This window comes from Sturnus vulgaris, chromosome 1, assembly GCF_052056855.1.
Source record: "Sturnus vulgaris isolate bStuVul1 chromosome 1, bStuVul1.hap1, whole genome shotgun sequence".
Taxonomy (NCBI): Eukaryota; Metazoa; Chordata; class Aves; order Passeriformes; family Sturnidae; genus Sturnus; species Sturnus vulgaris.
This window is the reverse complement of record NC_142243.1, coordinates 42,283,312-42,307,817: the sequence shown is the minus strand read 5'-3', so window position 1 is coordinate 42,307,817 and position 24,506 is coordinate 42,283,312. Positions and strand designations below refer to the sequence as shown.

At 39.0% G+C, this 24,506-nt stretch overlaps 1 protein-coding gene across 2 annotated transcripts in view; it reads left to right on the top strand.

Annotated features, from left to right (window-relative positions):
* The window catches only part of OSBPL10 (oxysterol binding protein like 10), a 113,037-nt gene that overhangs the window by 71,847 nt on the left and 16,684 nt on the right, over nucleotides 1-24,506 (top strand). Inside the window, exons 6-7 of one of the 2 annotated variants that reach the window (XM_014884054.2) lie at nucleotides 581-735; nucleotides 18,599-18,745. In XM_014884054.2, the coding sequence (XP_014739540.2) occupies nucleotides 581-735; nucleotides 18,599-18,745 (302 nt within the window). The remainder of the gene's footprint in view (nucleotides 1-580; nucleotides 736-18,598; nucleotides 18,746-24,506) is intronic. The other variant, XM_088164481.1, reaches the window with a different exon arrangement.

Genomic DNA, 24,506 nt, shown 5'->3' with positions numbered 1-24,506 from the left:
CACCAGAAATAAGGGTTGTTCTGATGCCAAGTTCTGTTTGATTCATATTTAATATGTATCTTCCTAATGAGACCTCTTTTAAACTGTGGTCTTGGTACCAGTAAAGCATTTTAGTACTTAATCTAGAAAAAGCTTTTAATAGTACAGACAGAAATAAAATACAGCTGCTAGACTTAAAACTGATTTCAAGCGGAAGAAATGGAGGGTTTACTTGGATAACTTTATAACTATGAAAATAGGGGGTAGAGAATTCTTGCTTAATTTCCAAGGTATGCCACATTCAGGATTATACAGTCTGTTAGTAGGTCTAACATTCATTGACTTAAAAAAATCACAGATAGATTGGCCTGTAAGATGCTTAGTTTGGTTAATTAGGGTGTTTCTTGTTTCCAAAGGCAGGGATATCATTTGAGATACTGCATAGGCTAGTTCAGAAAGTACAAGATCATTTTTTACTAAAGTGAAGCTGTACATAGAGGCAGAGAAGAGATACAACACATTTAGATCAGTAGAGGGGTGAGGTGAATGGAGGAAATCTGTAATCTTTCTCTCATAAACTGATAGATATTTTCTGCTTCAGAAGGTATCCTGGGATGGCCTGGGCCCAAGTCACACTCCACAGAGGAACTGAAAAATGGTGCTCTCAGCTCCTTATCATCTGCTAGTGCCAATATTACATGGGCAATAGTACCATCTGCAGCCCAGGATGCACAGGCACTGCAGCCAAACACTGAGGTAAGCTTGCTTGGTGTCTGTAGGGTGTTGGTTAGACACAGACCATGTGTGATGGTAAATACTTTCATTGATAAATTATTGTATTTTGTCTTTATAGTGTATTCTTTGTTTTGTGAAAATGATAAGCTTAATGCAAAAGTGCACTCCAAAAACTTAAAAAGTACGTTAATGATATTGTTCTATGCTTTTACTTCTCCGAGGTACTTGTGTACAAGTGTACAATTTCTTTCATAATCTTAAAAGCAATCAACTGATTGTCAGTACACATTTCTATCTTCTGATGCAAATAAGAGCTATTTATTTATTTTTCATTCATTCATTTGAGATAGACAGGAGACACTGCTTGCTTGCTACTTGTTCTTCCATGTTTGCTGTTTGCTCTTGGGCATCTTTTGAGTATAGCTGACTGTTCTTTGAGTTGAAAAACGATGTTATTTCCTGATCGCTTTTCCTGTTAAGTGATTATGGGCAGAACTTGTCCCCATCATCTTGCATCAACCAGCTGATTTGTGCTTTTATGGCATTTACTTGGTAAAGGGCAGTTCTGAAGCATCCACTCTTTGAGGAGACTCACAGCTGCGTGTCAGACATGTCATGCACTGAAAATCTCTCATCACGACAAACTCCAGCTTCTGCTGTCTGCTTCAGTAACCAGTCCTGCCCACAAGGAAAACACTGCACTCTGAGACCCTAGAGATTATAGGGCACCTGGAGCACGTGAGACCTGGAGAACTGGAACAAAGTTTTCGAAAGAGCTGAAGAAACTAATGAATGGTCTGGGCAATTGGAACAGCTTAAATTAAATTATATTGCCTTTAACGAAATATGTAATGGCTGGAGACGTTAATAAAGCTGTTTTTCCAGTTCTTTTGTAGTATGTTGAATTGAATATAGTTCAAAAAAATTCACAGCTAAACCATTTTTTTAAAACATGTTCCTTCGGTCCTCTGTCCTTAGAAAGGAATTCTGAGTTCTGTTACTCCTAGTGTCCATTTAACAAAGTGTTTAAATTACTTTTTATTAGGAAGTTGTGTAATTTCTTTTTTCAGATAAGCCAAGTGTACTTTTTACAGTATGTAAGACAAGAGGCTATTTAAGAGTATTGTTTTGGGAGTTACTACTTACTGAACCACCTAAATCTGTTTCATTAGGATTTTTTTAGTTTTTTTTATTTTTTATTCTCCATCGTCCACTAACACCAAATGGGATGTGGAAGCATGAACTTTGCAGCAGGAATATAAAGAGCAGCAGGTGATTTTACTCAAGTTAAGCTATCATTTTGCAGTTGAGTTGAGCCATTTATGGCATGTTTTAAATAACAATATTTTTTTGAGTCCAATCCCTTCCTGTTCATTTGCTGATGAGAGACACTGAGTTGTGTGCGTGGCTTGAGGTATACTGCTTTGCTTGTGGAACTCATGATTTATTGAGAAGGGTGTACCCTTGAAGGGGTGAATAGAAACAAGGAAGTGTAGCACTGTTCCTAGTACAGAATCCTCAGTGCTTTGTGGGCAGTCTTTGTGAAGTCAGCAGCCTGCGTTTGAGGCCCTGAGGCATTAGACATTAAAAAGAAAAAGAGATGAGGGCAGAAAAAGAGTAAGATTTTTAAGTTACAAAAAGGTTAGCTCAAGAAGGTGTTTTTGGTTGAAACAGTAAGTAGAAGTTTGTGTATTGTGGAGCAACAAGAAGCAGCTGGAATCAGGCATGCAATTTTTGTTATGCAGTAGTACAGTTTAATGAGCAGAAATTTGGTTTTGCCCAAAGGAAGTGGCTTAAACCAGGATTTATTCCTGGAAGTTCTTTACAAACCTGTATCCTTCCTTACAGAGAGCATGTGTGTGGTGCTGAGATTGATATTGTTGGCTCTGAATTGGAAGTGTTTTTTAAATGTAGCTGATACACTTTTCTGTTTTGATAATTTTGATGAATTTTTTTCTGAGAAACTTAACAATTACCCTGGTAGGAATGCTATCTGAGCCAGGTAGTCAGCCAGAAGATGATGTGTGACATGCCCAAAGTTATCAAAGGTGTTTGATTTGACACAATTTAACAGTTCTGTGTGCAGGATGTAATCATATTTTAAAATATATTGTGGCCTTGTGTGTCCAAGGCAAGAGCCTAGATCTGGCACTGAATAGGCACTTTATTTTCAAAGGTCTAAAAGCACCGACTGTGCTAATTGCTTAGCACATATAATAATATATAAAAGCAAATGCAAATCATCACTTATTTGTAGTCCAGATACTTTGTTGTTAGTAACAGTGGTGACATAAGCAGAGAATAAGAAAATGTTTCTAGATGTCATTAGTTGACATTCTGTTGACACTGAATGCCCTGATTTCTTTTTTTATTTATCTGATAGTTTCTTTTAGAAGAAAAGAGGAATCCACAAGTGTCATTCAAATGCAGCTTATTTCTCTTAATGATTTTCTTTTTAAGACAACCCAACTAGGCACCAGATAATCTTGTTTTTTTGAAGACGCTTCTGGGGTATTAATGGGGCTCAACTTTCCAAATATACCTGCCAGAAGAAATAAGCCTTGCTTTTACAGAAGTTATGAGATGAGAGTTCCTTTATCAGTGCTATCAAAATTTATTCCAGTCTCTTCTTTGACTAGTGTAGATTTTTATTTTAAAAAATTTGGAATTTTATGGTATAACCTCTATCTCAGTCAGAAGCTATACCTCACAGGAATGGGAGAGAGCTTTTTTGGCTAACTCTGTGTAATATAATAGATGGACCAACCAAACAAATTGTGAATTGCCCTCTAGTCTGAAATAGAAAATGCCATTAAATGGCTCACCTTGAGGAGCAGGAGACTCAGCTGCTTATATTATGGAGTGTTGTTTATAAGGAAAAGATAACTGTAGGAATGTGGATCAGCAGTGATTTTAAGAAGAAAACAGAGATGTTATGTTGGGGCAGAGGAGGTTGTGGGTGACTGCTGAGGAATCTTTCCCATGCAGCTGCCTGCCAGTGGCAGCAGTTTCCTGGCAGCATGGCCGAGTGGCTGAGTGTGTTTAGTGATAGCTGTGCTAATTCTCAGCACAGCATTCAGACACTTGGCAGCTGTGCATCCAGCATCATTAACAAACAGCTTTTTATATCTTTATGAAGTGTGTGGATCTTTACAATTCTCTGGAATAACAAGATTCATCTAATACAGTTTTCTTTGAATACTTCAGCATTGTTGAGGGATGTGGAAAGTTCTGGAGCTGAGTTTTGACACCATAGGTAACTAAATTAAAACTTTTTGGTCTGTTGTACTGTCAGGGTTTCAGGAATTCAGAGTTTCTTCTCTGGTGAAATAAGGTAGAAGCTAAAGATTATCCTCTTTTGATAATATGTTGGTGTTTACTTGACTTGGTTTATTTAGGGCATTTCCTGCTTCCAAATGCAGGGGGGATATCGTCTGAGATACTGCTTAAACTAGTTCAGAAAATAAAAGATTTTGTGACAGAGGTTATTTTCTTGTGTGTTCCTTGCCTATTATTCTTTTAGAGTTCTGATATAGGACAGCAGAAGTTCAAGCCTGTTATCTTTACTAAAAGAAACAACCTCAAGAAATTTTGTCTCTTATTTTACAAATTTTTAAAAAAACATTTTATAAGTCTCTAAATTTTAGTTAATTTCTCCTTTTTTGTTTTGGTTTGTCCACCTGAAACATCAGATGGAAGGGATGATGGCTGAACTGCACAGAACTATTCTTAATCTAATGATAGTTGATGTAAAATGCTCCTGAATTTTCTAGCATAAGTTGTGTTACAATTTCAAGGTAACTTTTGGAGTTTTTCCTTAAAGCAGAACAGAACAAATCTGGTGTGAAATATGCCATAGGTGCACTCTTCAGACCTGTGATGTGAACTTGGTCTCTGTCCAGTCTGCCATAAACTGGACCCTGCTTTCTTCATATAAGGTTTAATAATTTTGAAATTCTTTTCAAGAAATACTGAAATTAATTAGTTTGAATCTCATAGTAAATTGAGTTGTAATAAACTCCGTGTCAAAGTAGAATATAAGTGTGAATCACTATTCCAGTTGAACTAATTGTCATTTTGGGTGTCAGAATTCCCTGTGTGAGCTGACAGAGAGTGACTGCAGGCCAAATGCTTCCCCTGACAGCCAAATACAAATAGGTAACAGGCTGTTTTTATGTGGGGTCTGAAAGAGGAGGAATAATTTTCTTTGGATCTAATACTTTAGTTAAGAATTATTTTAAAAATTGTTCTGTAGCTAGATCTGGAATATAGTCCTCTTCATGTGATTTTTATGCCTTAAAATGCCATGCCAGCTGATTCTTCCTGTCCCTTGGATCTGTGCTGTCTCTCTGCTTTCCTGTCCCTAACTTTGCCTTGCCTGTGAGCATGAGCAGCTGTACACATGCTCCAAACTGAAGTGTCTTTTTAATAGGATTGAAGTTTGAGCTCTGTAGGATTGAGCCTTTAGCTCTGATTATCTAAATGCTAAACCAGGTTTTAATTGTGATAGTGATTGCAAGGGCAGTCAAGTCCAGGTTATTAAAGATGTTTTGGTCCCCTAGATGATCTGAACCTTGATGTTTTCAACTGTAACAGGGAGCTGCTCTGCTTAGAGGAGGTACTGAGCTGAATTGTTCTATTTTATGTTTATGTATTTTTTTCCTGTTTCTTCAGGTGATAGTTTCTTTCTATCAAGCTGTAATTTGTTTTTATTTGTATGTAAGTATATATACTAATATGACTTTAGAGCTATTGCAGAATGCATTAGAGATGCTAAGAAATAATTTAAAAAATGTTCATGCAATTTTAGAAACTAAGCTAGATAAAAGAAATTATTTCTAATTCAATATTACCTTTATTTATCTGTGTCTCAGCAGACGTGCCCAGGTCTGTGGATTGTTTCCTAGTATAATTTGTTTCTAGTGTTTCCTAATTCCTTTTTGTAGTTGACAGAAATCTGTATAATTGATGCTGGGAGAGAGCTTGGCCATGAACATACAGTGCTAGCCACAAGTGCAGTAATGGAAGAACAAAAGATGAAGATGGGAAAGTAACGTTTGCAGAATTACAGATGGTCCCTTTTCACTGTTTAGTACAGACATTAGAGGGTTTTTCAAAGTGCTCTGCTTTTTGTCCTTTGCATGATTAAGTACTTTTCAGGCCGAAGAGCACACTGAATGGCCTGTAATGATTTAGCTAAATTAATCTCTAGGCAAAGATGGTACCGGTTAATCCATTCACTATGCAGACCATCTAAAAAATGAAATCTGAGGTAATCAATTGAAGGTATATTTAAGGATAATCAAGGGAATGTATATTTAAGGATTAAATGTACAATTAGACTAAAAGTAGAATTAAATGACCCTAAGCCTGCTACAGCAGCACTGACAATGACTAAGATAATCTAGCTAATTTTGATTGGTTTTTTTCCTAGCTTTCCAGAATAGTTTGTGTCAGCAAACAGTCCTCTAGTAAAACTGTTTATGCAAATAATTAATAAAAATTTTACTACCAGTCAAACCCACTGCATATTCTTGAATCACTTCCACCTCCAAAATGCTTGTGCTCCAGCTGCTATCTATATAATTGAGAGTAATACTCTGTGTTAAAAAAAATCCTTTATTCCAAATCTGCTTCTAATTTGAATAAACATGAGCTTCTGATTCATGTGGCATTCCATAATTACTAGTGAAAAGTCAATGAAATCTAATCATTGGAGTATAAAGAACTTGGGTTCCCTTGCAGTAAGGCTTAAAAATTAACTTTAAGTGGATCAATTACATACTCTATTCAGTATAAAACTTGGGCCCCTTACTAAAGGAACTCTGAAGTCAATGTTAATTTTATTTCAGGATTGTGTGCCCATTTGTTATGTGCCAGTTAATTTGCTTTGTGCTATCAGTTTTATTTCTTAGTACGTGTATATATGTGGGCTTGGTGATACTGCCCGTTAGAAATGTTACCAATCTCACTAAGACTGTCAGTTCCTTAACTAGACTAAGTTGGTTTCAACTCTTTTACAGAGAGAGTTTGGCTCAAGTTGGCATTGCTTTATCTTGTTTAGTGAATCATCCTAACTGGCTTCAGCTATTCTGTCTGGTCTTGCTAGAAAAAAAATTGGGGTTTTCACCTTGTGATGATGAACTGTAGTGGTTCTTTGTTTGAAAAGGCCAGAATGTGGAAATAAATCTCAGCTGTGATAACAGAATTTAATTCTAAAATTTGTCCCAGAGGAGGAGTTGGAAGGAGCAAGTGAAAAAGGCAGAACTCTTCTACATTAATAGAGAACTTTCAGTTTGAGATGGACCAAGCAGTTGATTCTTCAGACTGAGAAGAGTTCTTGAGAGCTTTTTAAGCAGAGAGTTCCACTGGCCTCAAGAAGTTCTACATATAAAAGAAGACAACCTTCTAGGCCTAATTTGTTTCACATACACATTGAATATTCTCCTGCTATGGTTTATAGTGATTCAGTTTTCTTTTGAAAGACTTAAGGGTTTTTGTTTGGGTTTTTTTTAGTTTTGTGTGTTTATCAACAATGTAAATGTGTATAGTGGATGAGCAATGAAATTGCAGGAAGAGTCAGGGTGATTTAATAAATGTGTTGTCTTGGGGCAAGACTGTTAATATTGCTTGGATTAACATGTCTTTACCATTTCTGTCCTCTTACAAATGTGCTGACATGTGATACTGCATACAAGAAATAGCACTATGAGAACTGGATTTACATATAGATTGGTATTGCAAGACCAGATGATTGTAAAGGTTAAATTTGTAGTTGTCCATCTTTTTGTGCCCTCTTCGCATATGTGAGTGGTGTATTATTGACTAATGTGGCAGTATTTTTGTGCCGTAAATTTGCTTAGCTAGCATACAAAGCGACATAAAAGAGAATTACAGCTGGCTAAATGACTTCAGCTCTGTTACTTCCTAACTTTTCAGTTACTGGGCACTGCAGGCAGAATCATAATGGAATCACAGAGTACTCTGGCTTGAAAGGGACCTCCCGAGGTCCTGCAGCTCAGCACTGTGAGAGCAGCGCTAATCAGGTCAGCTTGTCCAGTCCTGCACACCTCCCACAGCGCAGCTCCCACAGCCTCTCTGCACAAAATCTTGCACTTTCTCTAGGGATTTTGTCGATGGGAGCAAAGGGTTGTTTGATAAGGAAAGGCATCATACTCAGTGTGCTGTACTGTCTGGTGAGCAGCTAAAAGGGTCCACCTTCGGGGACCCTTACCAGAAGGTATTTGTCCTCCTCTTCTTCATGGGAATATGAAGAATTTCAGGTTTCTCCCCAAGGATCTCATTCTAGAGAGGATGCCTTGTAATACAGGGGAGTGTCCATAAAGTGCAGCTCTCTGCCAGCCTTTCCCCAGTGCTACTCTCCTGCACTGACCTGCAGTCTTTTGTCTTTAGCTCCCCAAATGTTACAACCATGTGACTTTCAGACCCCTTGTAGTGTCTGAAGTGCTGCCTGGAGGTGACTCGAAGCTGTCCTGCTGCACTCTGTGGTTTGCAAGCTTTTACACTTTTAATTGTGTCAGATACTCTATTTGTTGCCATTTGCAAATTTAATTTGCAAAATAAAACTGAATATGTTTCAGGAAATTGTTCTTCACTAGTCTCTGTATTGCATTACATATAGTTTTTGTTAAAATTGTTTATGATATGATACTCTCTGTCTTATGGTTGTGATTTATGCTAGGCTTCAAGGTTTTTTTGCTTTAATTTAGGACAAGTCCGTGGGGCTTTTCATGCATTTTTGTTTTATAGTCTCATGTTACTATTTCTTTCTGATGATACCAGTGATGAAATATATTTATTCCCAGTTCTTACTGAATTTATGCAATACTGCAAAGTCCTCTTGTATTTTAGGATTCGGATTAAACAGTTCTGTACTTCCATAGCCCTCATTTCCTGAAAGGTGCTCGCAAGCATGTGTGGACTGGTACTCATACTTAATCTTTCCTGTGGAATCTGTGTGTTGGGAATTAGCTGCTTTTCAGCCTGTTTTCAGAACTGACTGACTTAGGTTTATGAAAATCAAGTTTTGCAAGAGGGATTGTCTTATAAAGAAAATATGAACATGGGGGCGAAAGTGGTCCAAAAAACATTATTTGGTGCATAACAGGATTATAGTGCTGTAGGTAACCCAAATGAGGAACTCTGTTTAACAGGATGTTTAGTCACTGATAGATTCTTTATTTTTAAACATAATAACTTTCAGAGTTAGCTTTGAGTGTTTTTTCTGAGTGCTTGTACAGGCTATACTGCAATGTAAACATAGATGTTCTTTGTTTTGTGTTGCATGCATTTGTTCCTATTCTTTAAACAAGAAACCAGTCCTTTTTCTTCTGAAATCTCTTATTATCTGGTCCTCATCACTGCTACATTGTCATGTTCAGCCCTAAATATAGTCCGAGGTCAGAGTAAAACACATCTGCAGTGTAGGAAGCTTTCTCAGCTTGTTCTTTAATGATGAAAAGACTTTTGTTCCCAGAGATACTCCCGCAAAGCATTAGCAAAAGGCATTAATACAGTTCTCTAGTTGATCAGTATCTGGATAACATGCTTGTCTCCAGATCTGCCTGGCAGATTGTTTCTGTTGAGAAGGAAAAAGATTGCAGACCTGTTTGTCACCTGAGGTGAAGGTTTTGTGATCGTTTTCTTTGCTTGCATTGTCCGTGTGTGTCAGCCTGTCTGTGCAGCGTTACTGTCAAGATTCATTTCTGCTTTGCTGGCTTGCTGTGCAGTGATGGGATATCTCCTAGAGAAGGATAGGTATTTCTTGGTTCAGTAGATGTCTCTGCTATTACATGTTGTCTCCAATTAATCTTGTGTGATAGACAGATTGCCACACTTTGATCCTTGTGCTTGTCCCTAGCTGAGAGATTTTCTGAACATGTGTGTTTAGCATATTCAATGAAAAACAACCCCAAGCAACAAACCACAAAATATATACAAATTATCCATACACACAAAAAAAGAGATGTTTTAATCATTGACAGTCCTAGTTTGAAGAATTTTATTTTATCTGGAGACCTGAATTACCAAACACAAAAAAAAATTGGCAAGAAATTAATTTCTGGGCACTCTAGATATTCTTTCCTGATGTAAGCTTTTTCTACCAAATACCACCTGGTTTGACCTATTAGTGCTGAATGATGTGTCCACAGTTACATAAATGCTTTGACCCCACGGTGTCAGAACACAAACTTGGATACAGCAGTTACTTACCTATTAGATAAATATGCCTGGATTATTTTTCTTGGCATGCATAACTTAAGGTAAGTAGAAAATCTGCTTATTATACCATTTTTCCTTTGTTATAAGAAGGAAAAATTAACTATCTTTCTGGTTGGTTCTGTATGTAGATAACAAAAATAAAGTGATATATTTTCTTGCCATGGTAGTGTTGTGTGTAAGTTATGGTGTATTCACTTTTTCATTGTAAAATCCTTCTCATTTGATTCTCGTCCTCTATTACTTGCTTCAATAATTTAAAAGTTAGGTGCAATTTTGATACATCATTGTTAGAGCTAAGCTCTAATGACAGAATTCTAGGAGAGTGCATGTTTTGGGGTTTGAGGGGAGTGGGTTCCCCCTTGAGGTGGTAGACTTTCTGGATTAGAGGAAACAACTTCTACAAAATAGAGTAAATTTTAAAAATGCAGCTGAACTGAGCCTGCCTATTTTGCTATCTTTAAGAAACCTTTTTCAGGATGAAATGAAGGTGTACACAGGTAATAAGTTTTTCTCTCTAAATTCTCCATTTAAGATCTGCTTTGCTTCCGGGCTCATTATGTGGCTTTGAAAACATCAAACCTTGAACATTGAACAGCCTTAAGTCTCTTTGAAAGCCACTGTAACTTTGGTATCCAGGTGCCAACATTACAGTGGGTATATGGGATGTGAGGTTTTATCTTTGATCTACTCATTCTTTGTAGTGATCAGTCACGGATGCCACCAGAAGCAAAGCATAAATAAGACTACAGTAAGATGGAGGGAGGCCAGCTCCAAGCTATTATTTGTCTTCACCACCACTTTTTCAACTCCATTTTTCACTTTCTGCTGCTTACATTGCATGGTGGTAAACGTTGAGAAGAATATTTTCTAATTATTTATGGTTTTATTTGAGCTGTTCTTGAAGAGTAGAAAATCTTATATAAAGAGACACAGGAGTTTGTTGGATATTAAAAAGTTTTACTGCCTTATAGTTAAGAATAGGCTTGATAATCTGTAAATAACATTGCATTTGGAAGTTAGAGAAAAAGTGAGTGGATGAGGATAATTTCAGGAATCAGTCTTCATAGTAGGTAGTAAATGTGTTTCAAACTGTTTTGTTTCAAGAATTAGGTTGAAGTAAACAAAGTTTCTATTTATTTATTTATTTCTATTTCTATTGGGTTTGTGTGGCAAGATTTTGGTAGTGTAGGGGCTAGAGGGGCAGTTTCTGTGAGAAGCTGCTGGAAGCTTGCTCTGTGTTTGGCAGAACCAATGCTCACTGGCTCCAGGGTGGACCTGCTGCTGGCTGAGGCTGAGCCCATCAGTGATGATCCTAGTGCCTCTGGGATAGCAGACTTAGGATGGGAGAAAAAAGGGAACCTGCAGAACAGCAGCAGAGAGAGGAGTTAGAATGTGAGAGAAGCAGCTGCAGACACAAAGGTCAGCGAAGAAGGAGGGGAAGGACATGAAATGGTCCAGCTGCCAGAGCAGACATTCTTCTGCAGCCCGTGGTGCACACCATGGCCAGTCAGGCTCTCCCTCTGCAGGACCACAGCGAAGCAGATACTGACCCACAGCCCCTGGAGGACCCTGTGCTGGAGCTGGGACCCTGTGGAAGCTTATGCTGGAATAGGGTCCTTGCAGGATCTGGATCTATGTGGAGAGAAGCCCATGCTGGAGCAGGTTTTCTGGTAGGATTTGTGACCCCGTAGGGGACCCATGCTGGAGCAGGGTGTGCCTGAAGGACTGTACCCTGTGGAAGGGACCCATGGAAGTGCAGTTTGTGAATAACTGCAGGCCATGGGAAGGACTCATGTTGGTGAAGTTTGTGGATGACTGTCCCTGTTGGGAGCGAGTCTGTGCTGGAGCAGGGGAAGAGTCTGGGTCACAGTTCCCCTCAGGCAAGGTGTGAAGTACTGACTGCAAGTCCCATTGCCTGTCCCCCTGCACCACTGTGGGGAAACTGGTAGGAAGTAGTAAATTTAAGCCTAGGAAGAAGTAGTGGGAGCATGGTGTTAAAAATTTATTTTTATTTTCTCATTACCTCCTCTTACTTGATTGGTAATAATTCGAATTAATTTCCCCAAGTCAAGTCTGTGTTAGCCATGAGATAATGGGTGAGTGATTTCTCCCTCTCCTTAACTCAACCCATGAGCCTTCCATTGTATTTTCTCTCTGCTGCACAGCTGAGAAAGGGAGTGAAAGAGAGCTTTTGGTGGGCACCTGGCTCCTAGCCAGGGACAGCCCACCACAACCGGCAGCATGACAAGATGCTAGTCTATATATAAAATACTTTAATAAGTACAACTGACTTCACAAGCTACATTTGATCACTGCTGATGAGGGATGGGTACAGTAAACTTGCATGCTTTTCTGTCAGGTGCATGCTACAGTAAGTGCAGTTAAATGTGTGGTGCCCAGTAGAAGAGAAGTGGCATATGCAAGTTAGTGTGGTGTTGTCATTTCTGATCCAGTGACAAGCCCTACAAGAAGCTAACAGCTCATTATATGCTACTACTTTGGGTTGTTCTTACTCACTTTAGAAAAAGAATTCTAACTTTAGTATTGGGACTGGTGAAAATCTTACGGGGCTAATTTCTCACATAAGTGTAAGGGTGCTAAAGCTCCCTGACCTTGTGGAATTATATTTAATCTTACACCCACGGAAAACCTGCTTGCAAGCTCTCGAGTTACACAAATGCGAGTATAAATGATGCTTGCAAAGCTATGCCATTATTGAAGGGAATCTTGACTTTTATATGTACTAGTAGGGACCAAAGATAATTAGAGGACTCTGCAGAAAATATGACAGTCCTTGTCTAGTCTGAAAATGCTAATTCTGTTTAATATTGCTTCTAACTTATTCTGTCTTTCTCTAGATGCAGACATGTTTTGTAAATGGGATTTTGTTTTACAATCTTTGGCATTTTTTTGAACATAGAAGGACTTAAAGAATGCTTCCATTGGAATATTACAAAATGGTATATTTTTATCTGGGTGTTTTAAGTTCCTAAGATTCATCCTCTTGCTCCTGACTACAGTCCTTTTTATAGTGAAAACATAAACACGTTTTTATGCCTAAATGAAGATTCTTAGAGTATTCTTTCATAATTATATGAAGAATATGAGGTCCTCAGTGTGTCCCTGATATACATGGATATACATGTCCCTGATATCCCAGGATATACATAGTCTCTGCTTACTACTGTGGTGGAGATTACTCTATGCCTTCTTTACCTTGGCCTTTACTGGTAACAGACTTTGAGATCAGAGGGAAAGTCTGGAGGTAGACTGACCCTTGGTGGAGGGAGAACAGGTTAGGCAGCACTTAAACTGCACATATACCAGAGTCTCTAACAGGTTGTGGAATTTGGGAGAGGTTTGTGTAGTCTAGAGGAAAGTGAACGTCATTCATTTTAAAAAAGGACAAGAAGAAACTCTTTGGGTGTTCTGGTACCATCTAGGGAGCTGCAGGTTTGTCAGTCCTTGGGAAGGTGGTGGAGCAACTAACCCTGGAAGGTATCTCCAAACACATAAAAGACAAGAAGGCAATTAGAAGTAGTCAGACTTAAAAAGGGAAAATCATGCTTAACGAACATGATACCCCTCTACAATGGAAGTGACTGGCTTGGTGCTTATGGGGAGAGCAGTGGATGTTGTTTGCTTTAATGTTGGTAAGGTTTTTGACCCTGTCTTCCCTAACATCCTCATAGGCAAGCTGACAGGGTATGGATTAAATAATTGGGCAGTGAGGTGGATTTAAAACTGAACAACCCAGCCCAGAGGGTTGTGATCAGTGGTACAAGGTCCAGTTGGAGGCTAGTCACTAGTGGTGTACCCCAGGGGTCCATACTGGGGCTGGCAGTGTTCCACATCTTCACTAATGACCTGGATGATGATGCAGAGTGCACTCCTGGAAAGTTTGTAGGTGATGAAAAACCTGGGAGGAGTGGTTCATGTGCCAGGGGTTTGTGCTGCCATGGAGAGGGACCTTGGCAGTCTGGACAGAGAGGAGTCTCTTAAAGATAAGCTCAGGCAAGTGCCAAGTCCTGTATCTGGAGATATTTGAGGGTAAACTCTTGCACTAATACACGCTGAAGGCCATCTGGTTGGAAAGCAGTTCTGCAGAGATCTTGGGGGACAACAAGCTGACCGTGAACCAACAAAATGTTTTTGTGGCCAGCAGCTTCCTGGGCTGCTTTAGGAAGTGTTGCCAGCAGGTTGAGATCTTTCCCCTCTGCTTGGCAGAGGTGAGGCCACATCGACAGTGTTGTGTGCAGTTCTGGGCTCCCCAGTGCAAGCAGGGCATGGGCTTACTGGGATGGGTCCAGCAGAGGCCCACAAAGATGATGAAGGTTCTGGAGCATCCTTCCCATAAGGAGGGTCTGGGAGAACTGGGACTGTTCAGCCTGGAGAAGAACTCAATGGTATCTTATCAGTGTTCTCACAGAGTGAAGAACAGGGAGACAGATTTTTCTCAATAGTGCCCAGTGATAAGACAAGAGGCAGTGGGCACTTGGAAGTGAATCTGAGCACCAGAAAATGCAGTTCTGCTGTGGGGAGTGGTGAACATTGATATGGGTTGCCCAGAAAAGATGTGGAGTCTCCATCCTTGGAGATAATCAAAATTTAGCTGGACACCGTCCTGGGAAACTGATTCTGTACTGCTTGAGCAGGGTGTGGGAAAAGAAGATACCAAGAAGTCAGTTCCAGTCTAAATGAGACTGATTCTGTGACTTTCTTCCCCTCAAAAAACTTAAGAGGAGACCCAGTCATTCTTGACAGTATTGTTGCATTGTATGGTTTGTGAAATATGTTGGAAAATGAAGCTCTGAGTTGTATATCTCTAACAGTTAATTTCCAGCACAGCAGTTAATTTGAAAAATTAATTTGTGGAAGAAGCTGTAGAAGGACAGAGGCACATTTGCCCTTTCACAGAAGTATAGCTTTTAACTCTGTGATTCTATCCCAGGCTTGTCAAAGTGTCTTTTTCCTAAAAGCATTTTTTTAAAATGCAAAATGTTTCCTTCAGAAACAATTTCTTACCCGTACAGGTTTCATTGTTAAAAAAGAATCAGCATGTTTTCTGATGGAGACTGCTGACTGGAACATCCGTTTTGTATCCCAGCAGATGACCTCTCTAAATTAATCGATCCCAGTTCTAATGAGGTGACCTGTTTAAAATAGCTCTATGCTGCTGTGTATTTTCATGTCTTTGGCATTTAAACTTTGAAGTGCGTCTCTTCCTGGTATTTTTGGAAATTATATTTTATTTTCTCTTCATATTTTTCTGAAAAATACTAGTGTTTCAGCCCAGTATTGGAAACTGATTTTGATTAAAATTATTTTAAATATAAGCCCCTTTTTTGTGGTTGGTTGTAACTGGTCCGTATTGGATTTCTCAGGCTCAGCACCTAAACCAGGCTGTGCTGTTAGTTCCCAGGCTGGGCAGTGCACAGCTCAATAGCTTTTACATTATGCTCTGACCACCCAGAGATGGAGCAGATCTCTGCTTTCCTGGGTCAGTTTTGCCAGTTACATTTTACAGGACGAGGTAAAAAAAAAGTCTATGTCTGATGATTCAGAAAAGCTGCCGTTAAAGGATAATCACTCCACATAATCCTTTGCTTTCTGCTGAATGCTTATGCATTGGATACTACTAAACTGCATGCTATTTTCATGGAAAGAAAAAGAAAGAATGGTTTGACTTTTATGACACTTTAAAGATACACTAGTCTTTTTTTTTAATTTTGTGACTGCGTGTCCACTCGCATGGTGTTGTGCTTGCATGTTGGTTTAAGAAAATGTGTTAGTTAAAGAAATATGTGTTAAAGTTAGTTTATGTGCTCCTAAAAACCTATTTAATGGTTATGTAGAACAGCTAATGAGGAGAGAGGGAAATATAGAAAGGATATTGCTTTCTGAAGATGAATGCTCTTTAGTTCCTGTAGCATAAATTGTAAACTGCTTCCTTAAATTCTTTTCCTTGGAAAGTGAGAGAAGAGCAATTGTCTCCATGTCATTCACTGAAGGTCACTAGTGTGTTGATGACTGTAAAAGCAGAGTTGTGGGTTTTTTTGGTGACCTTGCACAAGTTCTTAGAATAGATATAGTTAAGATAATTTAAAATTTTAGTCTTTACAGTGTGCTCATGAAACACGATTGATCCTAATATTACACTGTATTCATCCTCCCTGATGAGCAGAAAGGCTTTCATTTACAACAGTGCAAATGCTACTTTCCTGAGCACCTCAAGTGTCCATAGGGTGGCTTGCTCTGACCATGGATGTTTTGCAGGGTAGCAGAGAGAGATAATTTCACAGAATATTCTGGCTTGGTTGCTATTTTGGTAGTAACAATTACGAGGCAAGGAAAATGTAACATGTATTCCATCAAGAAAGAAAGAAGGATTTTCTGGCCCTGGGTGAAAGTACAATCTTTGGGAGAAAAAGCAAATTCTTAGTATATAATTTAGTCTGCAGACTAGTAATGGGTAACTTGTTTGTTTTTCTGATGCTGTTAGAAACTTCAGGCTACGCAGCTGTTACATGTTCACGCAAAAAGGACATTACATGCTAGCACGTTCTCTTTGTGTCCTCTTTCTGTCTCACACAAATTTGTGCCCCTTCCCCTCCCTCCTGGAGAACTGCCGGTCGGGATATCCTCTGGGGACAGCAGCACCATTTCCCAGTTGGAGCTGCGTGCATTTAAGCTCACTGATCTCAGTGCCATGTGACTGGAAATGCAAGGAGCAGATTGCCATCCGGTGCACACTCTCCAACCCCTCAGATAGCAAAAAAAAAAAAAAAAAAAAAAAAGAGGAAAAAAAAGAGGGGGTGGGAGTGAGGAGGGGAGGTTCCCTTGCTTTTTTTGTAGCGCTGTTAATTCCTGCTGGAGCTTGTTTGCCGCAAGCTCGGTTCATGGCAGTGACAGAAGCAGCAGAGCCCATTCGGTAGCTCAGTGCTCTCAATGAGGTCAAGCTGGATCAAAGGGAAGCCTCCTGTGGAAGCATCTCCTGTAAGTTCTGATTCTGCTTTCTCCATGCTACCTCCAAATGAATCATAGCCTGTGCGACTGAGCCAGGCTTCGGTGCTTTATCTCTCCCCGACTGATAATTTTGTGTGAGGTTGTCAGGTTTTATGTTAATTGAACTTGTCAGTGAGGCATCAGTCAGTGGGTAATAATGCTGTGCATTTTGGGAGAAAAGGGCTTATCGTTCTCTCCTTTTATTTTCCGGGGGAGTGGGAAGAAGAAAGTGTGGTTTTGTCCTTTTGAAAAGCTCCAAGCTGTTGAGGTTACAGCTCACCAGATTCTGTTTTATGTAATCTACATATTCTACTTTCTAAATAAAGCAACTGTAAAGTGTCTTGCAGATGTCCTTGGGTTTCACCAAATAGCTATTCTTTTATGAATAGCCACCTAAACATTTAAGTAATTAAAAAAAAAAAAAAAAGAAAGTACTTTATTCAAATCTTGGAATCCTCCGTAGTAACTAAATTTCAAAGGAACTCCCCTTACACAAGCTACAGTTCACCTGAGGGGGTCTAATGTGATGATTCAGAAATATTCCTTTGAAACTTAATTCTGGATATCAGCTGGTTTTAGTGAAACTTTTCAGTTGTGTGGGCTTCCAGAGTGAGATGAAGAATTTCTTGTTTTATGTAATGAACTAGCTGTTCCTGCAGAAGTGCAATTTAGCATGAAAGAATGCTAACTTTTGCAGGGAGTGTTGTCTCATTTACAGCACGGAATCTTTGGGCAGTGATGACGTGCTGGGCTGTAATTTTTCATCTACATAACCCAATTTTTTTTCCCTTGAAGTACAAAAAGCTTACTTGAATACATATCTGGAAGGCTTGCAGAGTGGTTTCAATGGATTGAACAAAGTAACTACCACCTGTTTGGATTATTGTTAGTTATACATTGTAAAACCCTGAGGAAAAATAAAATATCACAAGTCATTATCCCTTTTGCTGTAAAGTTCCTCTTGAAGTGACTGGCATGGTGCCTGTCTATTGATATTCAGCTTGTATTTTTGGAAACTCAGCAGCACTGACATTGTGCTGTGAGGTGATGAAGTGTTCCAATAGTTATAAAGAGTTAACAGCACTGCTCTGCTTCCCAAAATCTAATGTCTATAGCTTTTTTTCAGAAGTGTGTTCTTTAATTATAGTTGTCGTTTTATCTTCTTTAGTAAATGTCTTGGCTTTCTTAAATATCTAACTTTGAAATTTGATAAAGAATGGAAAAAAAACTATGATATCGAGTCATGCAACATCTGTGTATGACATGAATATTTGCTGGGGAGATTTATGAAACAAGCTTGAAGATCATTTTCAACTGTGTACTTCTATTTAATGAAAAGATGACTTGTTAAATATGCTGTGAGCTTTGTGTGACATGACTGAAGTATAAATACGAGAAGAGAATGTGTAAATTAGCATCTTATACTTAGTACTCTCATTCTGAGGAAAGGATCAAAATGCTTTATGAATCCATCACTGGATTTTTTATTTATTTTGACTTTGTATCTTTTCTTGGTTTTAACAGAGGCTGTCTTCAGTTCCATCGAGACAGCTCCATTTTTAAACATATATAGTGGGGGGAAAAATACCCATTCTGTATCTTTTTGTTCAGATGGTGACATTTCTTTTCATTTCAGCATTCAGCTTCTGAGTTGATCCTAGTTGAAGATGAAATGACAGATACTGAAGATAATGAAGAGGAGGATTTAGGAGTCATGGATGATCAACGTAGTGTAATTCTCCATCTCATCTCTCAGCTCAAACTTGGCATGGACCTTACCAGGGTATGAACATTGTCTCTCTTTTGTTTTTGTTCACTGTTGTTTTTTTTTCTCATCCTTCTGTGTGTTTGTGTGCAAGCTGGTTCTTGTGAGTGTGTTTTGCCCTTGTGGACAGCAAAGTTTTCCTCTTTATAAAAGTCTGGTCCCAGAGAGCTATGGAGTGCTGTCTCTTGCTTTCACATAAAGTGACCACATCAGATATTTTTAAGATGGAAGGGGAGGGACAGAAAAAAATCCTCCAAAACTCTTGCTTATTTTCTTGCAAGTCTTTCAGAGTAACCTGATGTTGTGTATGTAACCCACAAGTATGTCAGGCACTCTGGGTCTGAGAAACAGAAAGGGCAATTGTATGGATGAAGGATATATACATGTTCACATAACTGCTTTGTGGATTGGATTCCATTTGATTCCAAGTCAGCTTCAAAAAAACCCATGATGGTAAAGAAATTGGAGTCTTCAGTGTGTCAGTTCTTGTCTGTGTTGAGCAACTCACCAGTTTAACCTTCTGTGCATTCTTCTGGTCGTAGAACCAGTATTGCTACAAGATTTTTCGTACTGATGTGAGCCAAGAAATTACAGTGTCTGAGAAATTTTCCCTTAAGTCTAATTCCTTACAGTTTTGGAAATGAGGTAGATGTTAAGGAAGCAAGGAATGCTTCTTTTTGAATAGTCTTATATTCCAGTGAAACCTTCTCATGGGACTTAATAAACAATCAAACAGATTTTTGTAAATATATGGAATATCCTTTCTTTTCACAAGGGTTTTCTACTTAAAAATCCCCCAAATAAAACTCCTATAGTCCAGTTTTCAGAAATAAGAACTCATTCTGACACTCTTCACAAGTAATGCAAAGTTTGGAAGGACCAGAGAATTTCTCTGGCACATGACGTAGTTTTACAGGAAGTTATTCTCATGGGCATTTTGATATTCTGAAGAGTTCATCTGCCTTTCTTTTTTTTTTTTTTATAGATTTATCAGAAACTATAACTTTCTTACAAAATAAAGTTTTCTCAATATAGTTTTTTCTGCTTCCTCTGGAACACTTGTCAGTGTTTTAAAATAATTGCATTTTTAAGACTGTGCAATCCTGTATTTTGGTGCTGAGTACCTGTACAGAAATGAATGTTTAATTCTAAATAAAACGAAAGTTTCATAATTTCATTTTGAATAATTTATACTTGTCACTTTTTAGTATGTCTGGGGTTATATACAGTTCATTTTGGTTGTTTTTCTTACATTCTTGCTTTTCTTAACTCTTCCCTTTTTCTGTGTTGGTTTTCTAAGGCTGTCTGAGCCTATAATGTTCAAACTAGGCTGAGATTTCTCATCCATGAGTCTGTATCTTCAAAACATTTTGTCTTTGGCAACGAACAAGATTTTTCTTTCCTGATTTTCACTGTCATCTTTTTGTCATGGTGGAGTAGGCAAAACCCAAAGATACACTGTTAATGTAAATGAGAGAAGTGTAGACACTTACAAGAAAAAAAAGGAGGTAAAAACATAGATGATAGCCTGTTTCTTGCATAGGGTTCTTAGAGCACAATTTTTAAAGCTAATGATAAATGTTGAAATGAGATGAGAAACAGGCATATGGCATAGTTAGATCTGTTTGTAGTCTGTGTGATGCATGGATACACATATGATAAGTATTAATGAGACATGCCACATGTGCACATCACTTTTCTGCCCATTTTGAGGATTAAAAAAAAAAATACAGGACAGCTGGCTGCTTTTTTTATCAACTTTGCTTACTGACATGAGGCCCTTAGGGCCTCTGACATGTGACAGTAAAGCTGGGTTCGTTGGCTGCACTTCTTCCCATTTTCCATTCTTCCTCTGAAAGTCAGATTTCAGAGCACCTTGATGCTCATCACCTTCTGCTGGAAGTGGTTGTGGCGCAGTAGTTGCTAATATCAGGGGATGTCTTTACATATTTCCATTTTCCTGTGCCTTCTTCCCTAGGGCTGTGTCTTTGGTTCATTCTGAGAGCTGTGGATTGCTGCATGATACTCACATGAACAAACAGCTTTTTCTGAGGCCTTGGTGGTTGTGGGTTCTGGATGCATGAGCATTACCTTCACATTCCATATCACAGGAAACAGCATCTTTTCCTTAGGTTAGCCGTGGCCTTGCCTGTGCTGACAGCAGTCTCCCACAGTGAAGATAGCCACATTTAGTGCTGTGCTTCACTTCTGGAATGTGTCATACTGCTGCCTTTTAGTGAGGAGTTAAGGAGTAAGAACTGCTGTGCAGGAGAACACCTGCAGAGTAGTATCAGATCTATGTGGGGATTTGCTAGAACAGGCTGGACTCGGTGGTGGCCAAATAGACTTCAGCAGCTGCTGGAGAGAGTTGGGTGGGGAGCAGCTCACAGCAGCAGAATGTGGTACACAGGTGGTGCCTCAGACTGGGATAGGGCTTTCAACCTCATCTAAAACTAGAATGGCTGGGGGAAAAAAAACAAGTTTCTAAATTGTTTGTTCTTAAGACTTTTAAAAAATGAAAAATAGTGCCAAACCCCACTGACAGCCTTTTTTGGCAAATGGCATCTAAATGGCATCTAATGGATTGCAGTTAATGCTAACAGTTTGTACAGATGGGTGATCACTCCCCTGCATTGCCTCACCTTCCCTTAACAGTTAATATGTGCTAAAAATAAAGGATTGCCATTCTGTGTAAAAGGACTGCCAGTAATTCTGCAGAGTGTCAACCTGTTGCTAATGAACACTGTGGTGTGTTCATGATGTCATAAGTTTTTACTTTGCTTGCCAATATTCTTTTACTTTGCAATTTTAAAATATAAATGGCATGAAAATAACTTATTTTATTCCCACAATGACACAGATGACAGTGAAGAAGAAGCTTTTACACCTCTAAGAGAAGGGTATCTCAGCATGAGGTACCTTGGCTGGATTTCTGAAAAAATTAGGGAATGATGCTGACACGCATTTTTTCCTCACAGTAAATAATAGTGGGGATAAATATCTGTTCTTAAGATGTTGTGCTTGTTTTTCTCAATTGCATTCAGATCTAATTAAGTGATTCAAACCTAAGAGGTTATAATCAAGTTTTGAACCAGTATTGTCTTTTTAACCTCAATGAAAATGGAAGCATGCCTCTTAAACCGTTTTTTTTTTTTTAAATCTGAAGCCTGAGAAAGAGTAAGAATAGATTATTCTAACATTTTAGAATTCAGTGAGATTATTTTTTTTTTTGCTTTAGACTTCAGCAACTTGGTATTTGTTCTAGAGAGTTTCTTTTGGTTGTCATGCTGGCCTTTTCTCAGAGGAAAAACTCAGTCAATTTTGACTTCTTCTGCAATTAAAAAAAAATTCATAGTCCCGTCTAAAGCCAGTACAAAGAACATAGGTCCTAAGTGTATTTTTCTGGACTCTTCATTCTGTCTGGCTGCAGAAGAGTTGAAAACGTCATTCCTTTAAAAGCTAGAGTGCTAGCACAAGTGCACAACAGCCCAGTGCTGGCAAAAAGAATGCTGTGCACTTGCAAATTCGTTTATTTCTATTTTTCTTATTTCTGCAGAAATCAAGATAAGGCCAATTAAAAAAAAATTTTTTTTTTTTTTGCTATATTAGCGTGTGTTGGTGTTGCATATTGAAACTTTGAGGCTATGAGATTACTTAGTAAAAGGCAATGTTTTGTAGGCATATTTCGTAGTACTGCAGTTGTGTAAGCTTTAAAACTCAAGTATTTTTATTTCAGAGCTCTGCCTCCTTGTGTGGAAACAATTCAGTTATTCAGTGGATCCTTTCCTGCCACAATTAGGGATGTCATTTCCAGCTTAGTTGGGCTTTTAAAGCAAAATCATTTGGGCTGGAGTTCAGGCCTTATTCAGATTTTAAATTGATTCTTGAAACTCTATAAGAGTCCAGTGATTCATCACGTCTCATTTAGTGGCAGTGCTGGTGTAGCTGTGTTAAGCAAAGCACACATCTAGGACTTAAGGGAGGAGATACCAAGACTCTCTGACCACGTCAGTGGGGTGAAACCAGAGCAGTCTTGGTGTTGTACCATAAAATCTGCACCATCTGAAGTGTGGTCTGCAGTTTTCTTCTCTATTTGTGCCAATAAAGGTCACTGTCTTTAGAGAGAGGCTCTTGGACATAGTGTGATGCAGAGTGCTGTTTATCCAAATGAGTTTGCCCTTTCAAATCTCTGCAGTGAACTCACAAAAGGCACTACTGGTATTTCTAGACAGAAGTTATGGGAGATTTTTTTATATGTTTGCTGTCACTTTCCCCTCTGGTAACCTGATCTTTTAGTGTACAATTTATATTAAAATGAAATTCTGAATTGAGGATCTCAACTGCTGAATTGCACTTTTTTAAGGATTATATTGGATAATGAGTATTTGGTCAGAATGAGAATGCTGCAAGTAAGATGGAATTGTTTAAAGAGCTAAAAATAAGAAAACTTTACTCAATTTCCACTTTGCCTTCAGAGTTTTGGATTTCACTTTAGAAACCAATCTTCTCAGCCTGTCACTGTCACATCACCAGGACTGTAGGCTGTCTTTAGCACTCAATCTGCCACACATAGTGTAAAATTAAGGTCCTTCATCATTCAGGGCATCAATAGGTTGGTAGCAGAAGTCATGTGGAGTCCTCAAGGCTTAGAGAGTAGAGTCAGAGGAATAATACAGATAGAGTTTTGCTTGATTTATATCTAAACTTGTAAAAATTATTAGCCTATAAAGGACTGTCTAAATATAAAATACAGAAGGAGAGAGCCAACAAGCAGATAAGTTACCAGTAGTTCTCTCTTCTTGCAGGGAGATACCGTGACTTGTGTTTAGCTGTAAAGACTCTGAGCTGCTGTGTCTGGAATTCTTGTTCCTGTTTACAAGTTCTCTTTGAGAAGGGCTGAATGATTAATAAAAGTTTGACAGCTTCTGTTTTATTATCCATGGGATCCAAAAGGGCTGATCTGTGCTTTGCTCCCACTTAGAATAGCAAGCTGGGCCAGCGGGGGGAAAGCAAAAGTGTTTGTGACAGACAGTGGCTCCCTGCCTGCTGTAAATAACCCTGGCTTTTGGGAAAGGGATAAAGTAAATACAATGAAGAATTAAAGAGGATAGCAGAAGAATTGCTGTAATAGAGGAGAGATGTTGATTTGCATCTGGCGTCATTGAGCCACTTGGGTTCACATTAGATAGATCTGTGTGTGCCAGAAGTTCCTTTTGGTCATGTGAGAGCAACCTCTGAGCTCCCTGTGACAGACCTGCACAATGGGGACAGCATGGGGGAGAAAGAAGGGAGAGAAATAAATCATGTCCTGTAGCCCTTGTTTGCCTTGCAGTGCCCTCCAGGATGTTTCACTGGAAACTTCTAACAAAGTGTTATTGTGAAGAGAGTGACTTTGGCAACATCTGCCTTGATAGAGGAGGCCCTTGAGTCTGTATCCAAATCACTTGGGCCTGGCTCCCTCCAGGGCAGGCTGCCTAGTGCTCAGCCCCAGGTTTTTCTCTGGGCCCATGGGAGCCTCTCTATGCCCATGACATGAATGTAATCCTTTGTGCAGTTTTTGTTTCAACTTGTGTGAAATAAAATGAAGCCATGCAGGGCCCCTCCACAGTGACATGGTACCCTCTGAAACTGAGGGGGTGTGCCATGGGCTTAAGGGAGACAGGGGATCTTAGGGATGGCAAGGGCTTTGACTTGGGAGCTGTGGGGGGACATGACATATGATGACACTCTAGGGCACATGGGAAGTGCTTTCTTGCCTATGGCCTTTTGTGAAGGCTCC